Genomic DNA, 12,714 nt, shown 5'->3' on the forward strand with positions numbered 1-12,714 from the left:
GGAGCTCAAGGAACTTTTCCATGAGGCTAGAGTGCAGCCCCTGGGGAAGGGCCAACTGCGGGCTGGTGGTTGGTGAAGGCTGTCTTTTAAGAGTCCTGGCAGCAAGGTAGATGAGTGTGTGTGTGGCAGTGGGGCTGTGTGTGTGTGTGCGTGTGTGTGCGCGCGTGCATGTGTGTGTTTGGTGGCGAGGCTGTGGTAGTGTGTGTGGCGGCGGGGCTGTTTGTGTGTGTGGTGGTGGGGGCTGTGTCTGTGTGTGTATGTGTGTGTGTGTGGTGGCGGGGCTGTGTGTGTGTTTACATGTGTGTGTGTGGCAGTGGGGCTGTGTGTGTGTGTGTGGAGGAGGGGCTGTGTGTGTGTGTGGGGGGCAGCGGGGCTCTGTGTGTGTGACAGTGGGGCTGTGTGTATAGAGAACAGAGCTAATAATATTAATGTGTGTGTGTGTAAACAGAACTATGTGTGTGTGTGTGTGTAAAATGAGCTAATGAAATGCTAATATGTGTGTGTATTAATAGAGAGTAGAACTTTATGTAATATTAATAAAATTAAGAGCTATGTGTGTGTAAGAGTAGACTATGTGTATGTGGAGAATTAGAGGCACAATATTATTAATGTGAAACAAGGAGTTATGTGTGTGTGTGTTGAGAGCACAATGGAAACAGAGTTGTGTATTAATGAGAGAGTGAGCTAATGGAGAAACAAGGCTAATAATGTGTAAAATATGAGGAGCTATGTGTATGTAAACAGAACTGTGTGTGTGTGTGTAGAGAACAAGGCACAATGTGTGTATTAATAATGTGGAGAGCAGAACATTAATGTGTGGAAGTAGAACTGTGTGTGTGATGGCTGGGTGTGTGTGTATGAAACAGAACTGTGTGTGTAATGTAATTAATTAGAGGCTAATGTGTGTGTGTAAATGAGGCTGTGTATTAATGTAGGCAGAGGCACAATGTGTGTGGTAATGTGAGTAGTGAGGCTAATAATAGTAATAGAGATGAGAGACTAATGTAAATGAGGCTATATTTAATGTGAAACTAGGCACAATTATGTGTGTGTAAGTAACAGAGCTGTGTGTGTGTGTGTGGGGAAGCAAGGCTGTGTGTGTCTGTGTGGTGGCAGGGCTGTGTGTGTGTGCTTGAAGTGAACCCACAATCTGTGAAATAATGTTCCTAAGGCACACTGGCCACCAGTGTCATGGTGAGCAGGGAATCAGCTTCTACTTGTGGACCACACGTGCCACTCCACGTTGAGACAGGGGATGTGTGGTGCTGTGTGGCTGTGTAGAGATGTGGATGCTGTGTGGAGGTGAGAATGCTGTGTGGAGGTGTGGAGGTGTGGATGCTGTGTGGATGTGTGGAGGTGTGGATGATGTGGATGTGTGGATGTGTGGAGGTGTGGATGCTGTGTGTGTGTGGATGTGTGGAGGTGTGGATGCTGTGTGGATGTGTGGAGGTGTGGATGTGTGGATGTGTAGAGAGTGTCAGATACTATGTAGAAGTGTAGAGAAGTATGAATCACAGTGTAGAAGTGTAGATGTGTAGATGTGTAGAGTATAGATGCACAATAGATATGTAGAGAGTGTAAGATGCTGTGTAGATGTAAGATGTAGATATGTAGATGTGTAGAGGTGTAGATGTGTAGATGTGTAGAGTGAAATACTGTGTAGAGAATTGTAGAGAAATTGAATCACAGTGTAGAGAGTATAGATGTATGAATGTATGTAGATGTGTGGAAAGTATAGATACTATGTAGAGAATTAATAGAGAATGTAGATCTACAGTGTAGAGGTATGAATGTGTAGATGTGTGGAGAATGTGTGGAAATTAATAAGATACTATGTAGAGAGAATAGAGAAATTAATAGATAATAATAGAGAGTATGGGAATGTAATAGATATGTAGAATTAATAGATACTGTATGTAGATGTAATAGAGAGAGTGTAGATGTGGATATGTACAGAGAGTGTAGATGTGTAGATGTGTAGAGAATTGTAGATGTGTGGAGAGAGTATGGAGAAATGCTATGTGTAAGAGAGTGTAGAAATTGTAAGATGCACAATGTGGATGTGTAGAGTGTAGATGTAATAAGAGAATGTAGATATGTAAGATATGTAAAATTGTAGATGCACAATATGAATGTGTAGAGAATTATAGATACTGTGTAGATGTAGATGTATGAATGTATGTAAGATGTAATGAGAGAGAAATTAATAAGATGATTAAGATATGTAAGAAAGTAGAAAATACTGTAATAGAGAATTAATAGAGAGAGTATGAATCACAGTGTAGAGAATTGTAAGATGTAATAGATGTAATAGAGAATGTAGATGCTATGTAAGAGTGTAAGAGAATTAATAGATGCTGTAATATAGATGTAATAGAGAGAGTGTAGATGTAAGTAGAGAGTATAGATGCTATGTGAATGTGTAAGAGTGTAGATACTGTGTAGAGAAATTATGAGAGAGTGTAAGAGTGCAGTGTAGATGTGTAGAGAGAATGTAGATGTAAGAGAGTAAAATACAATAATAGAGAGTATGTAGATGTAGAGAATTAATAGAGAAATTAATAGATGCTAATGTAGATGTATAAGAGAAGTAAGAAATACTATGTAGAGGAATGTAAGATGCACAATAATGGATGTAATAAGAGTGTGGATGCTGTGTGGGAAGGTAATGAATGGGAGTGTGGATGTGTGGAGGTGTGGATGCTGTGTGGAGGTGTGGGTGCTGTGTGGATGTGTAGAGGTGTGGATGTGGTGTGGCTGTGTAGAGGTATGGATGTTGTGTGGAGGTGAGGATGCTGTGTGGAGGGTGTGGATGCTGTGTGGATGCTGTGTGGATGTGTGGATGCTGTGTGGAGGTCTGGATTCTGTGTGGATGTGTGGAGGTGTGGATGCCATGTGGAGGTGTGCATGCTGTGTGGATATGTGGAGGTGTGGCTCCTGTGTAGAGGTGTGGATGCTGTGTGGAGGGGTGTGAAGATATTATTGAGTTTGGGTTCTGTATTGGAGGTATGAATGCTGTGTGGATGTGTGGATGGTGCACCTGGGCACTGGTTTGCCTCACTGTAGTTCCAACAGTCCCTGAGAAGACTTAAGGTTGTTTTTTTGTTTTGTTTTGTTTTTTTGTTTTTTGAATTGGGGAGTGCGCTCGCTCTGTCATGAGCTGGAGTGCAGTGGGGCACAATCTTGGCTCACTACAAGCTCCACCTCCCTGGGTTCCATTAATCTTCCTGCCTCCCAGCCTGCAGGCAGCTGGAAGCCACTGTTTGCCAAATGCAGGCAGAACAGAGTTTGTTTTGTGTGTGACTGGGACAGAACTCCTGTTCTCTATCTCATGAATACTGCCTGGCTCCCAAGGTAGCAGGATTATGGTAGGCAATTCTTTGTGAGCCATGGGATGTGATGTTTCCATGCAGGGATATGCTTTGAGGCCAGAACAACATGGGCTAGGGCATGGCAACCGGGCTGCATAGGCGGAGGTCACTGGAGCCCTGGCAGCCCAGCCTACCAGCTGAGGAGTGCCAGCCTAGTGCTGACCAGCCCTGGTTCCTTCTCCCTCGTCCCGCTGGTGGGACCTGGCACATAAGACACCTTGTGAATGCCTCAGCTCCTCTCTCCCCACCTGCTCTCCCCTCACACGCTGGGAAAGGAGAAGGTGGCCAGGTGTGGGCAGCACATGTCTTGGCAGAGGGTGGGCGGGGCTCCCTGCTGGCTCTCCTAGGCCAGGTGCCTCTGTTGTCTGCCTGCTCAGCATTCCTCCTGCCTTCCTCCCTCATGGCCCTGTCATTTCCTTTCCGCAGAGAGCTCTTCCCCTGTCAGTCCTTGGTTTGGGGGTGGCAAGACCTCTCCCTCCTTCCAAGGATGGACACCTGCTGCAGGCCTGACCATCATTACAGTGAGCGGTTCAGGAAAGAGACCACATGCAGGCCAGTGAGGAGCAGGCTCAGGGCTTTGCCAGCACTATTAGGAAGGGGTGGTCCACCGGGTGCTTCTAGTGTCATCCAAGTGGAAGGCCTGCCTGAAGGGGGAATTGGAACTGAGAGGCGGAGGGAGACTCCAGCCACACCGAGAGCATGACTCCTGAACGGCTAAGTTATCTGAGCCAACACATCCCCCTTTTTGCTAAGGTAGTTTGTGTTGGGTTTCTAGCATTTGCTATGGAGAAGCCCATGGGGACTTGACACAGGCTGTTCTACACTGTCTCACCTGAGTCTCAGTTCCCTTCTTTGTAAAATGGGGATAACATCTGTGTTTCACAAGGTTGCTTAAAGCTTAAGTGGAAAATACACTAACCACAGAAATGTTGGTTCCCCATCACCTTTAGGTGGTGTGTAAACCAAGACCATCTTCCTAAGTTCTCCTCCCTCATCTCCAGAGAGCTGCCAGAGCACCTGTTGTACAGAGGGAATTACTGCCAAGAGCTATGTTGGTGGTTATATTTCATTCCCATGGTGGGGTGTGGAGAGGGCCAGAGTGTCTCCAGGCGGGGATCCTCTCATCCAGGGGGACAGTCAGCCCGCCAGCATCAGTGCCACACGGGAGGTGTCTGGCCAACAAGGAATGTGGTGTGTGACCCGGGGAGGAAGTGGATGGGGCCGCAAAAGCAGCAGCCATCACAAACTCTGTGCAGTCACCCTCCCAGGTAGTTTCTCACCCAAGAGACCAAGCAGGCCTAGGACCAGGCTGGGACACTTGATCCCCCTCAGCCTCCAAGGTTCCACACAGTGTCCTCACGGATCCCTTGGGCTGCTGGGGACCCCTCCATCTGGTATTTCTGGGAGGACAGTTTCTAGAGAAGAGCAAGGCGTCTCTCTGCCCAGCCGCCTCCAGCGTTCCCAGGCCAGCAGGCCGGGGCAGCAGTGGCCCAGCTCCTGCCTGCGGCCTCTCCCTCCCACTCTGCCTCTCATACCTGTGTGACCTCAGGCCCTTAGGCCACCACCCTAAGCCTAGCTCCTCCAAACTATTCTATAAAGGTGTGAGCCAGCCGGGGGAGGGAGAAGTGGGTGGGGAGAACAGGGGCCCTCACTGTTGCTGGTGGGTGGGGCGTCTTGCTCATCTGAGGACAGTGGCTCTCCAGGGCCTAGGAGGTGAGTGGTCCTCACCAGGCCAAGGACTCTGGTTGAAACCGTCATCTGGGCTCTGCTGGGGTTTGGACTCGGTGGGAATGATGGGTTATATACCACAGCAACGTGAGAGTCTGGAGACAATATCACTGTTTATTTAGGTGACACATCTGCCTGCCTGAGGCTCTGACAAGAGGCTTAGTGGTTGAAGGTCCCCCAGATTATACTTTTCCCCTTGCTGGTTCTGCAGAGGCCCCAAACTCCGAGTGCAGGCCTGTGGAGCTCTGGCTGTGTCACATTTCTCTTGGCCTCAGCGTCCTGGGAACGGCTGCCTAGTGGCTGACACCTCCTTTTCAGAGAGCCAGGGCGGTGGCAGCCTCACTTCTTGAAGCTCTGTCTCTGGAGCAACAAGGAGTACCTCTGAAGCCGGGCCCAGTGCTCCTGCTCCTTCTCTGGGGCCTGCTCCTTCTCTGGGTTCTTCTCCAGCTTCCGATAGCTGAGGACCACACAACTGTGATGAGAGGAATCTCCCCTCACTTCCCCAGCTCCTGAGCCCCGAGGGCAGAGCTCCGCTACCCTCTGCTCCTCTGAGAAACTCTAAGAGGACACTCCTGCATCACCTCTGTGTCCTCAGGACTCGGCCTGGTACACAGCAGGTGCTCAGAAAGCCTTTCCTGGAGGAATGAGGGTCTAGCATTCTAACCTGTGAGGTGCATGTGGGTAGACAGGATGGCGAACTGAGGAACTAAAAGGCTATTTGCAGACAAGCTGTGGTATTACACACAACGGAACATTCAGACTGAAAAGGAAGACGTTCTGACACGTGCTCCACCATGGATGACTCTTGAGGACATTACGTTGAGTGAAATACGCCAGTCACAAAAAGACACTTTTTGTGATGCTTAGCAGGGTGGAGGGGGCTGTTGGTGGGGTTGTGGTGGGGAAGGGGGTGCAGCTGAATGACGTTAAAATGCTTAGGCAAACAGGAAGAGGAGTACTCTGGGGGGAAAGACAATGACCATAGCTTTGATTTGTTTTGAGGCTCTGCATATGGGACATCTATGTGGAGATAAGATTTTAACTAATTAATTTAATTAATGTATTTATTTATAGATGTAGATGTAGAGATGGGGTCTCACTGTGTTGCTCAGGCTAATCTTGAACTCCTGGCCTCAAGTGATTCTCCACCTCAGTCTCCCAAACTGCTGGGATTACAGGCGTGAGCCACAGCACCTGGCTGTGTCTTCAGCTTTAGATGGTGAATGCTATCTTAAAATATGTGGAGGTCGAAATCGGCGGTGGCTCAGCCTGCTGTTTACTGAGGAGGCCAAGCAGTGGATCCTGGCGAGACCATCCTGGCCAGCATGGGTGAAACCCCGTCTCTACTAAAAAAAAATACAAAAGTTAGCTGGGCGTGGCATGTGCCTGTAGTCCCAACTGCTCAGAGCTGAGGCAGGAGAATTGCGTGAACTCCTGGGAGGCAGAGGTTTTGCAATCAGAGCGAGATTGTGCCACTGCACTCCAATACAGCAACAGAGTGAGACTCCATCTCAAAAAAAAAAAGAAAGAAAAAGAAAAAGAAATGTGGAGATAGGTTTTATATTTAGATTTATATAACTGGTTATATGAATATATTTAACACTGGAGAAATTCCTTCACTGTCTCAGAACCAAGCAAGATGCACCGTATTTTGTGTTCATTTGCCTCTTAAAGGAAAGGGCTGAAGATAAAGTAGCAATGTGTACTTTGTATTTTTGACCTTAACTCTGCCAATCTAAGTAGAATTCCCTGTATCTAAAATGGTTTCTTTTAGGCTGAGAATGGTGGCTCACATCGATAGTGCCAGAACTTTGTAAGGCCAAGGTGGGAGGCCAAGGTGGGAGGGTCGCTTGAGCCTAGGAGTTCAAGACCAGCCTGGGCAACATAGGGAGACCCTGTTTCTACAAATAATAAAAAAATTAGCTGGGTGTGGTGGCGCATGCCTTTGGTCCCAGTTGCTCCTGAGGCAGCAGGATTGCCTGAGCCCAGGAAGTCAAGGCTGCAATGAGCTGTGATTGGACCACTGCACTCCAGCCTGGACGACCCTGTCTCAAAAAATAGATAAAACAAAAATAAAATAAATCCCTTTTACTTATTGAAAGAGAATAGAATATTTAACTTTTTTTTTTTTTTTTTTAGAGACAGAGTATCGTTTTGTTGCCCAGGCTGGAGTGCAATGGCACGATCTTGGCTTACTGCAACCTCTACCTACCTAGTTCAAGCAGTTCTCCTACCTCAGCCTCCTGAGTAGTTGGGATTATAGGTGCCTCACCGCCAGCCGGTTAATTTTATACTTTTGAGTAGGGACAGGGTTCCTCATTTGTAGCCAGAGGCTGGTCCCAACACTCTGACCTCAGGTGATCCTGCCCGCCTTGGCAGGCTCCCAAAGTGCTATGGGATTACAGGGGTGAAACCACAGCTCAGTCAATTTAACACTTTTTTAAAAAGTAATTTATACATTTGCTGCTTTTTAAATAAAATCAGGCCAGGCATGGTGGCTCACGTCTGTAATCCCACCATTTTGGGAGGCTGAGGCAGGCAGATAACCTGAGGTCAAGAGTTCAAGATCAGCCTGGCCAGCATGGTGAAACCATCTCTACTAAAAATACAAAGATTAGCGGTGTGGTGGCGCGGCCCTTGCCAATAATCCAGCTACTCGGGAGACTGAGGCAGGAGAATCAGCTTGAAGACGGAGGCAGAGAGGTACAGTGAGCCCAGATTGCACCTGCACTCCAGCCTAGGCGACAAAATGAGCTCCGTCTCAAAAACAAACAAAAAACTCCCCTCCCTGTGAAGAATAGCTGAACATTCTTAGAGAGGGCCAATGTCAACCATGGTCTTCTTCATTGTCTCTCTCTCTCCCCAGAGACTCATGAGACCATATTCGTTTCCTGACGAATAGGCACATTTCCCTCCAGGAGGTATCCAGAGCCTCCCATCGACCGACACTACAACGCAGGAAGGACTTGAACGCCCCTGTTAAGTGCAGGTATGAGCTGGGAAGCAGAGAGGAGCTATGGTGCCACCTAGTGGCGATGTTTAGAATTTTCCCAGGCATGAACTTGGATTAGCAGGGAGCCATCATCATGGTCATACCTACCATTTACTGAGCAACCACTCTGTGCCTGGTACTTTCCGTGTATCATCCCATTAATACCTCAAGCCCAAAAAATCAGACATCATTAAAATGGTCAGAACACAGCCTGGCATCTCACAGGTGCACAATATGTGTTTTTTGACTGAATGAGGAAACAGCCTCTGACAGGCTAAGTAACTCGCCCAAGGGCTCGTTGTAAGTGGTAGTGTCAGAATCAAACTCAGGTCTGTTTGGCTCCAGATCTGCATATCTTAACCATTCTACTTCAATCCTCCCCGAGTAAAAAGTCTACATAGAGAAAGGGGGAAACAGTCGTGAAGGGACATTATGGTGATTGGAGAGATCACAGAATCTCAGAGGTCACATTACATACATAGGGACATCGAGGCCCTGGAAGGAAAGGAGCCTGCCAGAGCCACCTAATTCTGTAATGGCAGGCCTGGGATGAGGATCCAGGGCTCCAGTGATGACCCCAATCCACCCAAATGTGTGGTCAGATCACAAAAGGAATCATCAACAAGGATTTGCAAATCCCCAGAAATTTGTTGTGAGATGGATTAGAAGATACATCTATTTCTCCATAACAGCCTGAGTACTGTGCCTTATGCTTTGATAGCAGAAAGGAGGGCAAGAAAATGGTGCTTGCAGGATTAGGGAGAGTGGGAAGAGGAAGGGGAAGAGGAGAAACACATGCATCACGGTTTATCTGAATGATGGGTAAAAGAAAGGGGGCTTAGATCATGGGTTGGCAGACATTTTTTGTAAAGGCCCACAATGTAAATAATTTAGACGTTATAGGTCACGCTGTCTCCTCTACAGCCTTCACTCCTGCTGTAGCACACAGTAGCCATAGATAATACATAAACAAGTGAGTATGGCTGTGTTCAAATAAAACCTTATTTACAAAACCAGGCAGTGGACTGGATATGGCCCATATAGTTTGCCAACCCCATCTTAATGATTGTGTCTAATAACCCAAACATACTTTGTTCCTTTTTTTTTTTTGAGGCAGGGTCTGACTGTCACCTGGGCTGGAATGCAAAGGCACGATCTTGGCTCACTGCAACCTCCGCCTCCCAGGTTCAAGCGCTCAACCTCCAGAGTAGCCGGGACAAAAGGCATATGCTACCACGCCCAGCTAATTTTGTGTGTTTTTTGTAGAGATGGGGTTTTGCCACGTTGGCCAGGCTGGTCTCGGACTCCTGAGCTCAAGCAATCTGCCCACCTCAGCCTCCCAAAGTGCTGGGATTACAAGTGTGAGCCACTGTGCCTGGCCTTAACATACTTTTAAGAGGGACTTGAGAAAGTTAAAAAGATGGTCTTGACAGGAAGAAAACACCAGCTGGAAGCCCTTCTTTTCTCCCAGCCTGAATTAATGACTCCTTTTCTACCAATCCACATGTGAGGTGGAGTGCAGCTCATGCACTATCATGGGGTAGAACCCTTCACTTAGGGGAAATTTCTTTTTTTGAGACAGAGTCTTGATCTGTCGCCTAGGCTGGAGTGCAGTGGTGCGATCTTGGCTCACTGCAACCTCTGCCTGCCAGGTTCAAGCAATTCTCCTGCCTCAGCCTCCCGAGTAGCTGGGATTACAGGCGTGTGCCACCATGCCCGGCTAATTTTTGTATTTTTGATAGAGACAGGGTTTCGCCATGTTGACCAGGCTGGTCTTGAACTCCTGACCTCAGGTGATCCGCCTGCCTCAGCCTCCCAAAGTGCTGGGATTAAAGGCGTCAGCCACCGTGCCCGGCCAGCGGAAATTTCAATGCTGAAAGGATTTACCATAAAACAAACTCCACTATCCCTCAATCCAGATACAACCTCAGATGCGGGAGGGGGTGAAGACACAGCTCTTTACCTCTTCTGGAGGAAACGCTCACATCTTTTCTCCAATGGTAGTGCTTGCAGGAAGGCCATGTTATCCAAGTCCCTTTGAGGAATGGTGCAATTTTTTGAGATATTTTCCAGGAGTGGGCAGGCCTCAAAATTAAAATAGAAAACAGAATATTGGATTCCAGCATCGTCGGTGGACTCAGTTTCATGTGAATAGTCTCCTGTGACAAGACAAGAACACCATGTTCTGTGCAACAATCGCTTTCTCAGTGGGCTCTGTGGTCCGGGTGAGCATGTGGGGGCTGCTCTCTGCTTATAAAGGCTGGGTCATCTGGGTTGAGCTGTGACTTCAGAGAGAAGACCCTGCTGGCATTTTATCGAAGTGTGCTGTGAGGACCGAGCTGAGGTTCACTTTGGCCTATGATGGAGGGGGCATAGAGTGGGAAGGAGATCGGAGGAGCTCTCTCTGTGAGAGAACTAAGTCAGGGAAATGGTCAGTGGGCATCAGCCCTGGTCCCTTTCCGTACCTCGGAGCAGGAAACATGGATGGTCTGGAGACACGGCAAACATTGGCTTCCAGGGGACCTCCAGAGGAAAGGCTCCCGGGGGGGCAAAGGCACAGATGATTTCACGCTTGGCCACGTCCATAAGGCACACAGAGCCATTCTTGGAAAAGATGAGCACCTGGGGAGCAAATAGATGGTGAGTAGGGACTTCTACTGGACACTGTCCCTCACAGGAAGGTCGAGTGTAGAGGTCACCCCAGTAAGGAATGAGAGAAGCAGCTGGACATAAAACCTCTTGGGCCCCAGCCTCTGGATCCATCCAGGGCTGCTGGGGACCTGCACACACATGTATGCTGACTCCTCCGCAGTCCCCCTCAGCCAACAGGCTCTCCTCCACATGCTGTCTGCTCCAGGGCGATGCATTCCTCCCCCTTTTCCCCGACCTCTCTTCCAAGCTCTCTGCATCTCTGCGAAGAGCTCACTCTCCATGTGGCCAAGATTCAGTTTCTTACCTGTGCTCCCAATGCCTTTCCTTCCCACTGCCTCAGGGACCTTGCTCAATCTTACAGCCCCTCCTGGCCTGAGATCCGAGCTGGGGACGCTCTCCTGCCTGGGCTCTTTCCTCTCTGTAGTGAACATACTAAACTCTCCCCATCCTTAGAAAGCCCACTTTGACCCGACATCCTCCTCCAGCTGCCACACTACTTTCCCCTCCCCAACACAAGAGGGTCTCTCCACACCCTGTCCACTTCCCGACCTCCTGCTTCTGTCTCCAGCCTCAGCCACTTGTCTCCACCATGCTCTTGGTTTTTCTGCAGCACAGGACACTGCTCTCACCTTCTTCAGACTCTCCTCTCTGCTTGCAGGACTGTCCCCATGCAGTTTTCCCTGGGGCCCCTCTCGGTCACTTTGTGAACTGATTTTCCAGGTCCTGTAAGTGATGGTAGTGCCCATGGGAACCTCTTCTCTATTCACTCCCTCTCTTTAACTAGGGGAACCTGCTGTACCCCCACTTCAACCACCACTCACTAACTGTACCTGGCTGGTGAGCATAGAATCTACATTTTCAGTCCTGGGCTCTCTGGAAGCCTCCCCTGGGGGTCCTATAGGCCCCTCACCCTCTGCAGGGCCACATCAGGAATCACAGACTTTCTCTCCAGGCCTGCAGTGGGCCCTGTAAGGACTGGGGAGTCAGCTCTGCAAGTGAGGATCAACCGTGCACGCTTCCCTCTCCTTTGGCAACAGCCACAGGTAGCCCAGAATGTGGAGTCCATCTCTGAACTGAGATCTCTCAACTCTCCATCCCTGCTCTAAACATGCTGTTCCCATTCTCTGACCTCTCTGTTTTGAGAGCCATCCCACACGGGGACATATCTGTATTGTTCTGCCCAGTGTACAGGACCTTCCACGGTCTGGCCCACCTGTCTTCCCACCCCAGCCTCTTCCCTCTCCACATTCCACAGCAATCTCATGTAGCAGGTGCTGGAACTTCCTGCAGTGCCCAGGACACACATAGTGCTCTCTTGCCTCCATGGTGTTGCCTTCTCAACTCCTCTGGCTCAGCTCAGCTGTCACCTCCTCCAGAAAACACACTGTCCTGCCCTGCTGCCAACTTCTGCAGGTTGAGTTAGGTGACCCCTCTCTCTATTCCATGCATGCATTAAAAAATTCCTATTACAGCCTTTCTCATGTTCTAGGGCAGCTGTCTGGTGACTTCTCTGTCTTCCCAAATGAGCTGTGCACTCCATGAAGGCAAGTTCTTTCTCTATTTGTAAGCCCGAAAGCTAGTCCAGTGCCTAACACGTAACAGGCCTTCAATAAGCATTTTCTAAAGGATAGATGGACACATTCACACATTCAAATGAGAGGCATGGGGCATTCACAGAGAGGCATGGGGAACCTACCATGCCAGGTAAGGCTGGGACTGGGGCCACTGCACAGATGGTTTTATCCAGGTGCTTTACAGGCCTATAGGACAGAAAACACACAGGCATTCTCCTACTTTAAGAGTTTAAAAGTTTTGATATCCTCTTCTAGGCATGTATCCTGGGGAAATTCAGAGAAATCAAGAAATATGTGAGGAGGCTGTTCATAGTCCAAAAAATTAGGAACAATCCAAATATCTATTAGGAGGATGCTTAAGTCATTGTGGTATATTATACAATGAAATATAATACAG

General features: G+C 48.5%; 1 protein-coding gene across 5 annotated transcripts in view; it reads right to left on the bottom strand.

Moving 5' to 3' along the window:
- Positions 1 to 5,193: 5,193 nt before the first annotated feature.
- Positions 5,194 to 12,714, bottom strand: part of WDR93 (WD repeat domain 93) — a 51,209-nt gene continuing 43,688 nt past the window's right edge. For 4 of the 5 annotated variants that reach the window (XM_031668347.1, XM_031668350.1, XM_031668349.1 and 1 more), the window contains 4 exons: positions 12,440 to 12,503; positions 10,557 to 10,713; positions 10,055 to 10,250; positions 5,194 to 5,556 (listed from right to left, as the gene is read on the bottom strand). In XM_031668347.1, the coding sequence (XP_031524207.1) occupies positions 5,439 to 5,556; positions 10,055 to 10,250; positions 10,557 to 10,713; positions 12,440 to 12,503 (535 nt within the window). In that variant the 3' untranslated portion in view covers positions 5,194 to 5,438. The remainder of the gene's footprint in view (positions 5,557 to 10,054; positions 10,251 to 10,556; positions 10,714 to 12,439; positions 12,504 to 12,714) is intronic. The other variant, XM_031668348.1, reaches the window with a different exon arrangement.

This window comes from Papio anubis, chromosome 7 (genome assembly GCF_008728515.1).
Source record: "Papio anubis isolate 15944 chromosome 7, Panubis1.0, whole genome shotgun sequence".
Lineage (NCBI taxonomy): Eukaryota > Metazoa > Chordata > Mammalia > Primates > Cercopithecidae > Papio > Papio anubis.